The sequence below is a fragment of the Stegodyphus dumicola genome, chromosome 11 (genome assembly GCF_044657685.1).
Source record: "Stegodyphus dumicola isolate Sdum_Otavi_A_Nest chromosome 11, ASM4465768v1".
NCBI classification, from domain to species: Eukaryota; Metazoa; Arthropoda; class Arachnida; order Araneae; family Eresidae; genus Stegodyphus; species Stegodyphus dumicola.
In genome coordinates, this window is record NC_140778.1 from 80,983,957 (window position 1) to 81,002,103 (window position 18,147).

Genomic DNA, 18,147 nt, shown 5'->3' on the forward strand with positions numbered 1-18,147 from the left:
TTAAATCAAAATAAATTCAGCAAACCGATCGTATAGTCACCAACACTAAAACTTATTTTTCTACTACCGCAAAATAATTACCCAGGTTCGGTTGATAAACCATGTTTCCGAAAGGATCACATGGGTGACCTACAGTAGACCACAATTAATACACACAAAAAAAACATACAATATTAAAGATAATAAACACATTTATTGAAAATTCCCACACATTATAACTTAAGATAGCTGGCCAGACTACCCCTACAAAATCTTTTAAAGTTACTCATAGTTTTTTTTTTTTTTTTTTTTTTTTTTTTTTTTTTCATATCAATCTCATATTTAACATTATTCCATTAATACAAAAATCATCGTGAAACACGTCACAGTTCTTAATCATTTTAAGCAGGAAACCCAGAAGATTAAATTTATTTAAAAAGACTAATTTAGAATAAATCATATTGAACATAGCACTTAAACATTAAAACAAAGATTCACTTCCTCCAATTAGTTCAATTGACTTCTGACTATTAAACATTAAATAAAAAATTACTATCTCAGCTAGAAATTTGGTAAAAATATTCAATTTTTATCTACTTAACATATCAACTCTTGCTTTAGTATTAAACATTTCCAAATTTAAAAGGATTATGCATCAAAATAAAACACCAATGAAAATTAAAAAGTCACTCACGAAATCGGCGTACCACCTTTGAGAGACTCAGGGAGCTGCCCCGATCAAAATTACAAATCCCGAAACAATAACTGCCAAATCTTCATCGTTGTTTTCCGGAACCGGAGCCTTTTCATAGTTCCAGTTTAAAGTTTTCAAATTCCTCCGTTAAGCAGCACTTTCACTCAATCATCTTCCCGTTTTCGAAGTTCCACTGAAGATAAGAGAAAGAGGTCGAAACTGGAGACAAAAGACCAAAGCAGACCTCAGTCGATGACGACTTTCCATATTTCCATCTTTTCTAAAGCAAAATAGATACTCCAGCACGAACGAGCAGTTCAGACTGTTCCACAAATGGGTAAAAGAAATCTCAGCGACGAAATTGAAAATAATAGGCCGCAAGAATTGCTGCCGTCAAACATGTCGAGCACCCACACTGTCTCGGACCCTCCGTACCCAGAAATCTCGGAGATAAAAACTTAACTGTATACCGCGGTCGACCACCGAAGAACCGCCGCGTTTTTCCTCCGCACCATCTCAGCACCTCACTGACCGCGGCCGGGCTCTTAGGGGCCGCCGTCAAAGTAGCAAACCCCTAAGGCTCCAAAAAAACCTCTTCAAAGTCTTCTCTCAAAATCGCTTTTTTTTTCAAGTCCAAAAAGATCTCCTGCCTTCCGTGCAACGGCTTAAGAAACCTCGGTTTACACTCTCCAAGAAACGCCTCAAAATTACTATTCGTTCAAACAACACTAAAATTAAAAATTTAGCCAATCTTAAGGAAAATGGACTCCCTTTCGCCAACTAGAAGAAAGGTCATAAATCGCCACTGAAATTCTCAGAAATTCAGAACTTTACAAGAAGACAGACCCTTTCTTTCCCACGCAACAGAAGAATGTTTCCAACCTATAACTCTGTCAAAAAATCGCTGCCCTTATTCGCCTCTGAACGAGAAAAACACGTGTTTTCAACCCCCGCGAAAAAAAGGGGAAAATGCAGCTGGACAGTGACCTCTAACCTCCAAAGAAGCCTACGCGTGAGAAACGGAAATACAACCGCGCCCTTTTAACTGTAACACATATTCTGCCAAACTTAAGGGAGCTTTGCCGTAAAGTATAACAATATTAAATATTATACATTAATTTTAAAACAAGCACAATACAAATTCACAGTAAAATAATACGCAAAAATTATACACAACAAAAAAAATACATAAGAATTTTCCATAACAATTCCCCCACGGTACGGAAAAAGAAAAATTTTGAGAAACAAAATTTTTCTACACACACCTTATAATAATTACACAAAAATTATGCACAACTGCAGAATATTATTACACACCTGGAAGTAGTCACGGAGAACAGTGATAAGTACACACAACTATTAAAAATTTACCTACACTTAAACCAACGAAAAAGAAAATTCAACTAAAACATTTAAATACAATTCAATTTGTAACTACAAAGACAGCAAGAGTGAAATGTCACTGATACCTTTAATTACTAACTTGGTACCATAATGCTCATAACCAGAAACAACCAAACAACTAGTGAGTAAATAAATACAAGCTTTTAACCATAATGCTCATAACCAGAAACAACCAAACAACTAGTGAGTAAATAAATACAAGCTTTTAGTATCCTAATCAACAACAGAAGCAAACAACATGAACCAGAAAAGTTTATCAAAAATAACCTCTAAACTGAAAGGAAGTACACACACGCAGAGAGAATCTCCAGAAACGGAATTCAGTAACTTGACCAAAATCTAAACCAAAAAACCAAAAAACGTCCAGCGCGTAACTAGAAACAAAAGGGGAAAAAAATTTGAAAACTTAACTTGAACCAGGAAATGTTAATTCGGACCAGCCGAATAAATCCCTAAACGCAAACCACTATGGAGTCACGCACTAGAACCGAAACTAAGAAAACTCTCAACAAGCGCATACCACCAACAGAGTGAAAACCAGCTAAATAAACTCGGAACTTTAAAAAAAAAAATTCTTCAAAGAGCCAAAGAAAATTTAAGACAAATGTAAGGAATCAAAACTCAATAATAAATCAATTACCGAAAAAAAAATTCTAGACAAAATGTGTCACCAGGACTACATCAAGACCGAACCGAAGCAAGTTAAAAACACATATAAAAATTTCAAACTAACAAAAAGGTGTTCAAAATACCCTTAAAATTTAAACCGTATGAAACATAAAATTTGTCTACAAAAGCTGTTTAGGGAATGTGCACTGATTTGAGAAAATGCAGTATTGAGCAACATCTATACAAAAACGCCCAAAGTAAACAAAAAGAAATGAAACATACAAAACCCCAATTTAGGAAAACGAGACAGCAATCTATTAAGGACAAAAGTGCATGCACTGCAATTGTGAGATGCAGACTTTAGCATAAACACAAAAAAATCTACCAAATAGACTACCAAAAATACCTGCAAGGAAATAAATGTGAATATCTCAAACAAGGAGGAAGTGTTTTAAAACTCGAAATCTCCAAAATAAACTCAAACTCAACTCAAAATCAATAACTCCACAAATGCGTACACTAAGCTCCAAGTAAAAATCCACACTGAAACCTGGCAGTGTCTCTACCCAAGTATAAAAGCAACAAGAATTCTTGTGAGTTTAAAACAATGGCAATAAACTGAAAATGCATAGCATAATACTAATGAAAAAAAAACTCATAATATCAAATTCACACAAAAACTGCTCCAGCAACCTGAAGTCTCCCGTATAAGTATTCATTCTCATTTCACACCAATGATCCAAACCAGCACAAAACTCAAATACCGAATTAGAATTAAAACCATAAGTTTGCAAGAAATTCAATCAAGAACAGACATCCAGTGACAAAAATTTAAAAACTAATAAAATCAAATAGATTACTCATTAACAATTTAACTCACAGTTAAAAACAAATATTACACAACTCACTATTAATTTTCTCACCAGACTAGCATTTAAACAACCTGAACACCTACACAATGAGTATAGAAGAGTAATTATCCTAATTTCATAAATTTCACAACCCAACAATATTCTACCTTGTCGCACAAAATTCTCACAAAACAAATTGCCACAAAATTCTCATAACTCGCAATTCTAAATTGTCTTAAAACACTATATTGTTTAAACTTTTCTCACCAAAAAGTAACCTCAAATCATCAAACTACAAAACTCAGATATTAGGTGGAATCTCAATTACTACTTGTACAAGTCATTAAGCCAAACCACAACCACAGAATAATTGAACACACAAAAAGCTAAACAACTTCACTCAAGCTGATAATCTAAACATTTCCCTAAAATCTAAAAAAAAATTCAGTCACATTTCTAAACAGACTATCACTGGTCCCTCGCAACTTTACAAAACTAACGCGCATTAAAGTTAAGAAAGCAACTCAATTACTCAAAATAAAATCAACATTTCTAATCCAAGTCTGTTCTACAAATTCCCTAATCCATTAACACCATTTACGAACTTAAAAAAACTTCACTGTTAAATTAAAACAAACAATTGTTCTGACATTAAAATAATTCACAAAAAATGAACTAACCAAATCAAACAATTAAAATGCAGTTAACACCAGGAATTCAGAAAAATTCCATTACCATACATTACTTTAAATTAAGTAAAAGGTGAGTCAGAGAGCTAGGTAAACGCAAACATAAAAATTCAGCTCTACTCAAAACACAGTATAAGCATACACAAAATAGAAATTCAATACATAATTCAAAATACACAAATATTTACAGTGGTCTACCAGTCGCGAGGTCACGGCACCATTTGTTACGTGGTAAAAAAAAAATATTTTTACGCTTAACTTTTATCTATTTACATTTAACTATCTTTTCTCTTGGTACCGTGACATAAAAAAAAAAAAAAAAAAAAAAAAAAAAAAAAAAAAAAAAAACTTTTGTGCTAAACTCTGTACTCAGTAATCAAAACTTTTAAACTCAAAGAGACATCAAAGATAGATATCCTGCCTGGTGTTTTGGTAGAATCACGATTAATTATGCACATCCACAACAAAATCTTTTACAGGCTATCTCTCACTAAATGAAAACTAATTTATATCTCCAACCTGAAAACACATAAATTTCAGTACAAAATCTAGAGATAGCCTTAAACCTTTAACATTTCAAATACCACACAGATCTCTTCAAACACCGGGGAAAGATACAAACACACAATTAAGAAGTCTACTCTTTAAATCAAAATAAATTCAGCAAACCGATCGTATAGTCACCAACACTAAAACTTATTTTTCTACTACCGCAATATAATTACCCAGATTCGGTTGATAAACCATGTTTCCGAAAGGATCACATGGGTGACCTACAGTAGACCATAATTAATACATACAAAAAAAACATACAATATTAAAGATAATATACACATTTATTGAAAATTCCCACACATTATAACTTAAGATAGCTGGCCAGACTACCCCTACAAAATCTTTTAAAGTTACTCATAGTTTTTTTTTACAAAAAAAAAAAAAATACATAAGAATTTTCCATAACAATGGCTTGATGACCACGCATGCCCATTTTAGCCGAACGGCGCGCATCGCCTTTCTCTCACGTGACTTAGAATAAAAGAGAATGTGATAGCAATAAAAGCCGTAACACGCTGCATGCCAGCGTAATGACAAATATGGTTCTTTTTTTGTGTAAACTATTTGTTTTGTTCGTGTGAAAATAAAGTGTTCGTGCTATTAAATGTATATTAATGCCTACATTACGTACACATCCACGTTTAAGCAACAAATATATATCCAGAACCCACGTCAAGAAGAATGTATGACAGTGGTCAATTAAGTTAATTCAAAAGTAGTTTATTTTTTCTTATTAATGCTAGCAAGAAATCCGTTAATATCTAGCAGGAGTGTAGCATTTCACAATAAACTCTCGATAATAATGAGGGCACACAGACCAGTGGTAGCAGCACTTGAAAAATGAAATTCTGTTCTCATGTTAGAATATCCAAAGTGAGCCCAAAGTTAATATGGGTCCATTAAAGTATTCATCGAACAGCAATAAATTTGAAATAATTTCAAATTGAGATAAAAATTTCTAGTTAAAAGTCTAAAAACAGACATAAAATTTGGCTTTCTACATAATTATCTGCTTAATTTAATTAAACGTGATGATATGTAATTTAATGTAATTAATTCTTGGTTAATTTAATTAAATGTTAGTAAACGTTTTTTAATCTGCAGAGGATTACGTTAGTTGGATTAGCTATCGGTCTAATAAAATGTCTCTATTTCTATGACAGCGTTGCAACTCTAACAACAAATGCATGCTTAAAACATCTAGTTCCATTCATTCCACAGATCCGTAATGGTGGTACCAGTACATCCCCTCCGCTTGGATCTGGCACATACTGCGGCACATCTGCACCATCCTTGCCAGAGACGAGTACAAATGAAGCCTACGTGAAGGTAGTAATTAGCAGTTTAGCACAAGGCGTGCCGGTGAGTATTTAAAATTCTGCATTTTAAGGTAGCTGAAATGTTTTACGTTGCTCAAATGAGAATCCGAAATACTGCGCATTCATTTGAATGCATAACTATGTGACATGGATTATTCTCCTTCCTTCCTCTTCTACTATCTCCCCAAGCTAGACTTTCAGTGGAATAAAATTATCGGCCGACAGGAGTGTTACTTCATATAAACTAAAACAGCTCGCCAAGGACAGCGTTTAGGCATACGTTCAAAAGTACCAGGGTATGTGTGTGCTACTTAAATCCGCCCATAGGTCCACGCAGGTAAACCCTGTGAAGCTACTGGCTAAGATCTGTACTTAGGCAGTTTCAGCTGCCGGAGCATAAAATCAATGTTCATCGTCTATTAGGTGATAGGTTAAAATCTTCTGAGCGGCCAGGGTTTTCGCTAACAAAGCACAAATTTCCCAAAACTACTATGAGAACAGATTATTTTTTTGATTTTGATGTAAAAGCTCTCCTGGTATTTCATACCTGGATTTATTTTCTTTTGATATATTTCCTTAATTTCTTTAACATATTTTAATATGCACGTATATATACGTTCTTACAGATATCACAAAAAATATTCTAGGCCATATATATACGGCCTTGCCGCTTAGGGGGTTACTCGGCAAAGACCATATGGAACTGTCTTGTCTGCCCCTTGCTTGTGGGGGGAGCTACATGGTTAGATTTCGAAGGTTGTCCTTCGAGGTTTGGCTTCCCTTAACCAATACTTTTGAACAGACTACTATTTACTATGTTCTTCTCTTTGTTGGTGGATATTTGCCGTCCACCTCCTGACTTGTGTGAAATGTCACAGACTGCGTGTGTCGTATAAGTCTCCCTGGGTTAATAAGGGGTTATGACTTCTTGGACAGCGTCTAGAGGTTCAGCCGTGTAACCGTATATTGCAACTCTAAGTAGGTCTGGGAGCCTCTTTCTCCCTAGTGTACTGTACTACTTAAATGAAAGTATGTACAAGAAGTACCATGTAATGCAGGTACTACGTAATAGGGGTAACACTTAAAATTCCTGAAAAATATATTTAATTTTAACTGCCTCCTTCCCATTTAATCGGTTTCAGTATAAATACAAGGAATAAGATGCATGAAAGCAACATTTGCTAAAACTTTGAGGTATTGTCTAAATTTTAAATACAATTAATTTCAATAGAAATATTTAAGATCAACATATTTTAAGGGCATCATATTACGCGATAATGAACTTCAGATTTGTAAGTTTACTGAGTCTGACCTTTACGTTTCCTTGCGTCCAATTACTTCATAATCGGAAACCTATTAAAGTGTACTGGGACAGTTGAGCCAAGGACACATTGAATGACAAACAGAGCTGAACAAATCATGTATAGTACGATTAAAATTAGTGTTGCTTATTGCTTTTTCTCAGCTTTCGTAAAGGCCTAAACATGCACTTGTGATTAAATATACCATGCCGAATAATGATTATTGGAGAAGTCAAGCAACAAGAATCAGCGTTATATTAATACATTTTCCAGGACTAGTTTCTATGCTTTACTGCAGAAGCATCTTCAGCTGCCAAAGTGCAAAACAAAATGCATTTTTTTTCTTCAGCCTTCTGATTTCTGAGAACATTACCTTACCTAGGGGTCTGCTATAAAAGAGGAGGAAATTACATCCGCGAGAAAGGAGAAATTCCCTTCGATTTCTGATGCGGTACTCCCAGGAAGGCCATGCCCATGGGTTTTGCATATCTCTTGCCCTACAACTAACTTTTCTAGAGGAATTTATACTAAACAATATTTTAAGTACAAACATGCATGTCTATTAAGATACAAACATGCATGTCTATTAAAATAAAATTCATGCGACCAGACGACAGTGCGTTTGTAATCGTCTGAATTCTTTTTCCGTGCAGGCCTTGCAGCGAGTGTTTGTAAAAACAAATCTTTAGAATTCGAATGTAACGGATATTGTTGTTTACTAGGTTATTTCAGTCTAAAATTCTCGCATGAAGAAATTCGCATGCTCTTTATGAAAAAATCTCGTTTATTTTAGTGTGAAATATTTTTTTTCATTTTATCACTTAATTATTTTTTATTATTTTTTTTCATTATTGTGTTATTTTCCTACCACTAACTTTTCTAGATCAATTTACTCTAAATTATAGTTTACATGTTAAATACCTTCATGATGCTAACATGCAAACATGGATATCTTTAAAGGATTCGAGGCAAGGATCAAAGTTACGTCAGCCAAGATCCACGCTACGATTCTAATAATACATCCAGCAATAAAACTTTCAAAAGACCGATGGATCTTGCCATCTGCAGAGAAACGCGTCTTAAGTATCTGCATGGAATAAACAATATATATATATAATAAAATGAAATGTAAAATAGAAATCATTAATGACAAGGAAATGTTTAGAAATAAAGAAAACGTAGCTGCAAATGTATCAGAATAATGACGTTTAATAGAAAATATATCTCGCGCTTTCACATTTTTAACTTTTCCATTATCATGCCATAATGTAAAGGTAATCAAGTTTCACTTAAGGCCGGCGGTAAATTTTAATTTTACTAACTATTAGTTAACGAAATAAACTTTTGATGTATTTCTGTAGTAGTAAGCTTGTCAAGTAGGTTACGGTTTCCTTAACTTCCAGACTCCTAGATTTAAAAAAAGGTAACAGATCGCAACGTAAAAATTAAAAATTTAAGTTAAATATTTTTTAAATAAAATCTTTTTTCCCTAAGATGCAATTTAAATAACACATTGAAAAAGTGATAATAAAGTGTCACATGAGGATTTTTTAAATTATTAACTCATTTAACATTTGTGGGAACGTTAGATGTCTTAAGGTTTTCAATATATTAACCTGTTCTTTAAAAAGTTAATTTAAGGTTAAGAGAAAAAGATTTATAGTGACGAAAGAGAAAACACTCAGAGATCCTAGCAGTAAAAAAACTGCCAGTTTTCTAAACCCAGTGAAAATATAAATTTTGAAGAAATCCGAATAAAGGCAGTACAAAAGCTTCGGAGTTAGGCAGAGAAAATTAATATTCAAAGAAACTGTCAGACGAAGTAGAATAAAATTATGACAAGGAAGATCAAAAATAGCACTAAACACTCTCTGGGAAATAAATTATAAATGATAAAAAATCAAAATCATTAAATCAAGAACTTACTCATTTGTAAAATTAAAGGAAAGTAAAGTCTGTAAATTCTGCCCGAGTTCAAGGCAGTTTGTTTGTAATTTAGAAGGCTTCCTTGCTTGAAGCAATTCTCTGATCTCTAACATGAGAATGCTGTTATTTTATTTCTGATCTCTTGCTTTCTTTTTCCCTTTCTTTTTTTCCTTTTTCTTTTTCCCTTAGAAACTTAAGAAAATAAAATAAAATAAAGGAAAGGAAACCTCTTTGATGCAAAATCGAAATTCATATTTTACTTTCCTCTAAAACTAAGGCAAATAGCACATATTTAACTGCAAATCGATTTCGTCTTTATACAGCCATATGAGTTGAATTTTAAACTTTAAAAAAAAACAGGATGAGGTAAACTTTCCTGATCTCAGAATTTGGTTATTAAGACCTAAATTAAGCTTTGAAAATTATTCCTCGGGAAAAGGGAGGTGTATTTGGTTTCTTTAGTTTATAGCATTGTGACAAATGTTTCTATCTTTAGTAGTAATTATATAACGCAAATTTCATGCTAAAGTAATTTTGTTTAAATCTGTTTTTCGGTAGATATCTTGATACTCCATTTGGTTGAGCAAACGGTTAGAAAGATTGGAAATTCCTGCATTTTTTAAGTTTTATTATATCTTAAAGACGAAATACGTCCGAAGGGGCGTTTTTTTAACATTTTGTCTGTTACTTTTATTTGTTAAATATCACGTTCTTCGCACTAACCATAAAATTCAGTTTAAGAGCAAAATCGCAAAATAGTTTTAAATTGAGCATATATTTAGAATTTCCGATACGCAGTCTCGCGCGCTGAAGATAAAAATGCTTTTTCTGCACAACGTTGTCATTGCTCGCTTTGAAATCCTCGAGTTTGCTAATCAAAAATTCGTTAAAGCTTTACAAAATATGAAATGGATAAGAAAACAAATTCCAAATTTCAAATTTGGGCTTCCACATGCTCGTATTCTCACTAGGATTGTGTCATTCAAAATTCGATGGCTCTATGTACCGCTGTTTTATCACAATGCGAGAAATATACATGCTTTTATGCAGATTTTTCACTATTTAATTTCTTCAAATATAATGGAAGATTTCTAACATTTGGTGGCAACAGTTTGAAAAGTGAAACGGCCCGTTTGGACTAATAATAACTATAAAGGTATTATTTTGCTGACTTTGTTTATTATTTCGTTTTCAGGTCTTCGAGCTTCGCTACACGGAGTTGTCTCTTGGCTGCGGTGGACACATTTATTTAAATCAAGAAACACCAAATGCTGAAATTTCATCTCCAAACTATCCTGCTCCACCTACTCATGACATTGAATGTGAATGGATAATTACATCTCCAGCAGGAACGAGGATGAGAATGGATTTTGAGAATGAATTTCATATGAGTCCAGAGTAAGTCGCTTAATAATCTTGAGACATTCTTGCCTCTGTAGGATAGCTATTTACAGTGTGAAATATCTCTATTTGTAATGTTATATACCTTACAAAACGGTTCAGCGTTGCAAGAATTAATTAAGAATATAAAATGAATAGCGTGAAATTTAGATGAATACAGTAAATGAGGCAGACCATCTTCTGATCTTTACACACTCACTGGCCTACCAGCGACCAAGTGGGAAAATCGCTGAGAATTAGTAGTTGGGCCTGTATTCAAATTCCAGTGCCTGATTGGGTGTTTTTATTGTTCCCATCATGTATATCTTTTATACGAGCCAAAATCTTTTAGAAAGTTCTCAACGAAAGCCTCTTTCGTTTCATAGGCTTAACTAGTATTTTACAATAATCAAATAATTCTAATTTGATCCGCACGCACTCTGTTTAAGGGGTATCAGAAACCCCTATACCGACAATGTTAAATTGGCCATTTTCGATGTACCTTTTCTGAAACTCTGCTGTAGATACACGCTTGAAAATTTTTGTGTAATTAAAGTATACCTATCTGATTATACTGAAATGAGCTTTTGAAACATTTTCAATTTTAGAGTAATTTACAGAATATTTTGTTAGGCATAGTAAAATTTAGCACTTTTCTCACACAAAAAACTTTTTAAAATTTTTTTTTCTAAGTTTATCTATCACAAAAAGTTCATTTCAGTAAATATTAGGAAATCTAATAAATAAGCTATAAAAAATTTAGATACCTGTAAGCAGTAGTTCCTGAGGAAAGGTACATCGAGTATAAAAAAATCACGTTTGGAGAAAAACGCGTTTTTATGTAAAACTCACTGATCGAAGCAGTCGATGACATATTAAAACTAGATTTTTTTACAGTTCTAATTTTCAAAGAGATTAAAGAATGGTATTTTTAGAAAGATAAAAGTGTAGAGAATTTGAAAATGCAAAAATCCGAAATCAGAGTTTTTTGAAGATTTTTTGGGTTCCAACACCCCTTAAATAATCTCACCCTATATTTTATCTGTTTTGTTTTTAATTAAAACATCGAATAAAAGGCTGTCTGTTTTTTAGCGAGAAATAGCTGAATAACAAACCCTAGTCGAAAGAATTGGTTCCAGAAGTACGTAGACGACCTCGACAAACCCCAATAGCAAAGTACTATTGCGAAAGAATTATAAAGTATTTTCTCCCTCTTTTTCGCATACCCTTCGTACTATAACTGGAAGCAATTTTGAAGCGTATCTGAGAGGTTCGAATTTCGAGTTCCGGTTAGAGTATTGCAAATATTTCACGTTTCTGATGCTTTGGATGCATATTCTGGTTTACAGCGGGAATTAATTCCGCTCTTACCAGAGCTTATGAGAGAATCCCCCGAGCGGCCTTACACATAAGGGCTGATCAAATTAGTCCACCGTAAAGGTGTTTACCTTAAGATAAAATAAGTCAAAATAACATAACAGTGAGACGCATTGTCTCTGAAATCTCACTGGCGGGTGAGGATGCCATGACATAACTTTCACGTTTCTGCATCGATATGACCTAGTAATTCTGCGGAGTTTTCCTTTAAAATGGTTATATTATAGTCAAAGGACATGTTTATTAAGTCTTCGAAATTTTGGATCCTATTATGTAATCATATCCATTATAATCTAAATCAAATAACATTAATTCAAAAGTTGGATACGTTTCCACTGTCAGCATTAAACTGATGTTGTATTTCTGCTAAGTTTTAGTTTCATGTCTTTCTTTATTTATTATATTAAATGGCAGTAATATATCGTTCTTGAAACAATATGACTGAAAACCGATAGGTTCACATTAAATTTATAATGACTTTGTTCCAGTTGCTATGATGGCGATAATGTTGAGTATCTGCAAATTTATGATGGTGGCACTGATATGGCACCAGCTCTTCAACGCTACTGTGGGCATGACCAACCCTCCAGTGTACAAAGCACTGGCAACGCTTTGTACGCCGTCTATGTAACAGCAGTGGATGAACCTCAAGCAGGCTTCAAAGCGACCGTCAGAATCGGTAATTGCAGAATTACTGAATATAATTTTATTAGAATCATTAATTCATTATCCAGTTGTAGATGTTTCATTGTCTTATAAAAAGGAAGAATATTTGGGGCAATAAACTTTAGTTTGTTTCACAAATGAAATTGCATAGAGATTAATTAAGAATGAGCTGAAACGTTTATAATTAATCACATTTCTTTTACATTTATGAAATCTGTTTCAGTTAAATGAAATAAACAAGTTGTCCTACATCATTTTATCCTATCTTTCTCTCCTCGACGTGTATCAGAACGCCATTCCTTCTTATCCTAAGGATTTTTAATTGACATATTTGATCTTAGAAATATTTACATATGTCTATAATTTAATTCGCTGAATATTAAGAACTTTTGGATTTGCTCATTCAATGAATTTGTATTTATTATTTAGGTTTTTATAGTTATATATTTTAATCTTCGTTTTCATAACCTTCTATTCAATAGGATAATAGGTACTTACGTACTATGACGACTACCTAGATATCTCGCCAAAACTGGCGACCCTTGTAGATTATATAGGTTAACTCTAACATAGGTTATAGAGTATTATCCCGCACTAGTCCCGCACTTGCTAAGGCAACAACATTAATGCATGAAATCCAAAATGATATTGCTGAAGGCTCAACAATAATGTCAGATTCGTGGTCTGGATATCAATCAAAGGAGCTCATTGTTGCCAGTTTGGAAAATTTTAAAGTGAATCATCGATACAATTTTGTTGACCCATATACGCAGACTCCTACTCAATACGTTGAAAGGATGTGGGGTTCCGCAAAAATGGAGAAACAAGCTGCAACGTGGGACAATCCGCCATCATTTGGATACCTATTTAGCTGAATTTATTTGGCGGAAAAAACAGGAAACGCCTTTCGATGCTATTTTGAAAGCTATTTCCCGCCACTTTCTTCACCATTAACTTCAACGTTTTCTTTTAACCAGTTTTAAGTAAGTTAATTTTAATTTTTTAATTCATATTTATTTATATATATTATATACATACGTTTATTTCTAATATGTATATATATTAAGACACAATAACACGCCGAATAAATACTAATTCAGAAGTCAAACAACAAAAATCAGCGTTGCGGTTTTGCAGCTGAAGATGATGGTTCGGTAAAACCATCGAAACTAGTCCTGTGAAAATTTTGTAAATTAACGCTGATTTTTGTTGTTTGACTTCTGAATTATGTATATATATATTCGGGATTTTTGGTTTTTAAGTTTTTGTTCCTTTATAATTAGGGCTTTTTTATTTAAAAGAATTTATAAACATAAACTATAAAACGCCAATGAAGAATTTTTATCGGCAAATGTTGCCAAGGTAGTCGTCATAGTACGTAAGTACCTGATAATATCTAGATCGCTGAAGTAATTGAGAAAACAAATTTTAAAGTAATGTAATATATTCGTGTAGAAAGAGATAATATATCTTATGAAGAGATACTTATGAATTATACTTAATAAATATTATTAAAGAATTATCTTTGTTTCTTTGTTGCCCATGTATGACTTTTTGTAATGTTTCGTGAGCATTTGATTTTAACTACTCTTTATCTGGTCTTTCAGTGTTTGGTTATAGTGTAGTTCTACTAATTTTAAATCCAAAAAATCCATACTGAATAAATTTCCGTTTGGCAGAATTCTACTCAGCTCAGAGTCGTATCACTTCAGTAAACTAATTATCTAACTGTACATCAACAGCTCAAGCCGTAATAAGATTCAAACTTCTTGTTATTATATGTAACACAAAACAATTTATTTTAAGGAAACGTCATTCCAAATGTATGTAACGTCTTCTAATCAATTTTTTTCTGAATATTAAAAACACATTTGAGTTATCTCAATAATCTCCAGTAATTATTGACTGTTTTTGATTAAAATAAAACATTGCAACCGTTATCCCAAGAAACCAACCCAAAAACCAACTATTTCAAATGCCGCTTTCCTTTCACTGCTTTAGAAGACTACTCCAAATGCTGCTTTCCCTTTCACTGCTTTAAAAGACTTTTCCAAATGCTTCCAAAACCGACTATTCCAAATGCTGTTTTCCCTTTCTCTTCTCTAGAAGACTATTCCAAATGCTTCCAAAACCGACTATTCCAAATGCTACTTTCCCTTTCACTGCTTTAGAAGACTATTCCAAATGCTGCTTTCGCCTTTCTCTGCTTTCAACTGTCATGTTTTGAGCATCAGTAAAAGAAATTATGTCTAAACATTGCCGCTCAGACGGTATAGCGGTTAGGAAAGCCGTCTGCGATACCAAAGGGCCCGGGCTGGAATCCCGCAGAAGGCATGGTTGTAACTGTCCGTCCCTCCTATGATGGGAGGCAAAATAATATTTATCTCCATAATAAAGTGACTTCTGACCTTAGCAGTGGGCAAGCCGAAGTAGGCCCTTGGTTAAAGAAAAGTTCATCCACATTTTTGAGTACATTTTTAACCATGTCTGAATTTTCTTTTATTGAAGCTATTAGTTTTTCTCTGGTTCATCTATATATTAGCCCTTTTTAGACATAAATTCAATCGTTTGTTGTTAGTCTACATTTGAATTATCTTATCTGTTTTTTTTAAACCATCACATACTTATTATCTGATGTAAATTTTCCGTTCCTTCCGCCATAAAACGAATTACATTCCTTTGATTCCTGAAAAGATATGATTAGTTACTCTGGTCTCATCTACAATATCAGTAATAAAGCTAGGACTTTAACAACAAAAAAACAGCTACTGATGATGTTACGACGTTACGTTACACCTTTCTTTCCTACATCTCTGCACTATTGCTGTCTTCTAACGCTCTTCAGAGACATGACCAGTATTCTATATTTGCTACAGCAAAATAATTGTTATAGTCGCTATTCGACATAGTTATAGTTATTATAGTCGTTTATATTAAAAATGGAATTACAATTGAATATCAGCAGCTGATTCTAGCAGCTATATTGTACAAACAGAATGTTCATTACTTTTCAGCAAATTATTTACAAAATGAAATTACATCGTGTTTGAATATTTACAATGCTTAAATATATTGAAAAATTTCGTTTGCTCTCGTACTAGGTTTTGAAGCTGTAGAAGATGGAATGAAAGTTTCAAACATATGTATACATGTTAGTTTAATAAAGATACTTTAATTATTCTCTGTTTCTAGCGGCATGTGGCGGTACTATATCATCAACTTACAGCGCTGCTATCAAAAGTCCCAACTATCCACAACCGTATGGCAACAGCCAGGAATGCGAATGGTTCCTAAAAATGAGGAATGGTTACCACATTATCCTCAGAATCATGGATCTGGATACTCCAGCCAATCAAAATTGCTCACTTACGGATTATTTGGAAATACGAGATTATGATTCACAAGGTAATGTTCTCTCTATTTTTGGAATTTTTAATAATATTCATATTGTAATTATTGAAATGATTGAAGTGACAATGTTCATCACAGTTCTATCTATCTGATGTAACAATTGTTTAATTCAAGAATATTTTTTAAATGAAAACAGTGGTTTTTCTAGTATAGTTTCGATTTAAATGCAGATGTTTCTTTTAACTGTGTGGAGGTTTATTTAATTTACTTCACAGTTATTTTATGGTCAGTCAACTTTCTTATCGCCCTGGCTTTCAACTTGCCAGAATGCAAATCGACGAGCGTGCGTGTATTCAAATGAAGTAGCAAGAAGTTAGTATTTAAGAGAAGCTTTTGGATGGTGAAACCAGAGCGTATTCTGCCTGCTTGAAGGCCACGCTGATATCACTGATTCTCTAGCAATTAGATTTCTGCGGCGTTGAATTATTCTTGCGGTTAGGCTTGTTTACTCCGACTTTCAAAGCAAAGCCAACTTGCGCCATAGTAAAACTCTGAAGCCATAGGTATACTTAACTTCATTATTTTTTACGTTATTCCTTACCTTTTGCATAAGCGGAAATCGTTGGCTTTTGTAAGCATAAGTTGGTGCCGACTGTAAATTTTAATTGAGTTAATTAAGGGTTCCTTACACTTATTCTGAATTCGCAGTACTTTAAAGGACTTGGTGATAATTCCCCAAACAGTGTTCAACGTCGAGAACATCTTATGACAGCAAAGAGAGTATGACGTTACAACTTATATAAATTCTTATTTTAAAACTTATCAAAATTTGCCTTTCCCTTCCTGCCTTTTCTTCAAAATTTATCCAGCTCTTCTGCGTGGAGACGACTATTGCAGTATCTTTCTCACGCTATATAAGAAAGCTTTAAACACGAAGTAAGATGCCAAATAATGTAATAATATGTCAAGTAATAAATTAAGAAGCTAAAAGAACTTCCTTACAACGAATGTTTGATTGTGACAAAATTATCATTGTTTCTCAATACCAATGTCAAATCTCCATATTCTGTAAACTACTATCCTTAAAGTCGGCATTTGTTATTTGGAAGCAAACTCCATATTAAGGATCTGAAAGTACTGCCAATAATGTACAATAATGCTTGGTTTCATGCAACTGCTGTAGAACTCTCGTTACGTTTATCTGACATTTTAATGACAGGTTTGAAGAATTGTAATGGTAAAGCGGTTTCGTTTGGTAATTGTCTTTTTGGGTAACCTTTCTGGAATTTTTTAAGCTGTTTCAGATGGTGTAATCTGATAAATGATATTCACTTGTACATATTTAGTCGCTGTAAAAACTTTCCTTATAAATGCAAAACTAATAAATCATCGGGAGCTTAAATATAATCATCACCATTTACTATTATCATCTCAACATACATTAGAAACGAAGAATTACATTGAAAGTTTCATATTTTCTGCCGTGCGCATTATCTATACCTGTTTTGGATCAACTGCAGTTTTTGCTTACATTCCTCTAATTTTGGAGTATATACGTATTTTAGTACTATGTTTTAGTACTATTTTAGTACTATGTTTATAAATCTATGTGAGAGGTATACATGTTTGAGGTATAACGGAAAGTAGTAATATAAAAATATAAACTATCTTACATTATTAATTACTTATTTACTAAATTATTATGATTAAATAAGTAAACTTGTTAGCTGGGATTTTGTATAAAGTCGCTAGGCGATCCGACAAGAATATGATAGTCCGTATCCAGTTAACAGTATAGTTTATGCACATAACCCATTTCGCTGTATACCCATTTTCGCACATTAATAGTAACTCGCACGCATTATGCTCCATCATCTCTGGGACAAAGTTCAAATATGTTCAAATGCTGGTTGAACATTATTAACATCTGGGAGACTATCTTCTTCCAAAACTCCTGTAAGGCTCGTCTGCCTGATTCTAGTGGGGCCATCTGTCTCACGGCTTTCGCTTTGAGAAAGCCCGTCTGCTTTCGTCGATGTCCACTGC

The 18,147-nt window shown here is 33.4% G+C and overlaps 1 protein-coding gene across 1 annotated transcript in view; it reads left to right on the forward strand.

The window, feature by feature from the left end:
- Nucleotides 1–18,147, forward strand: part of LOC118193658 (cubilin-like) — a 435,777-nt gene that overhangs the window by 323,843 nt on the left and 93,787 nt on the right. Inside the window, exons 44-47 of the mRNA XM_085826886.1 lie at nt 6,003–6,143; nt 10,523–10,725; nt 12,573–12,763; nt 15,943–16,155. Of these exons, the coding sequence (XP_085683012.1) occupies nt 6,003–6,143; nt 10,523–10,725; nt 12,573–12,763; nt 15,943–16,155 (748 nt within the window). The remainder of the gene's footprint in view (nt 1–6,002; nt 6,144–10,522; nt 10,726–12,572; nt 12,764–15,942; nt 16,156–18,147) is intronic.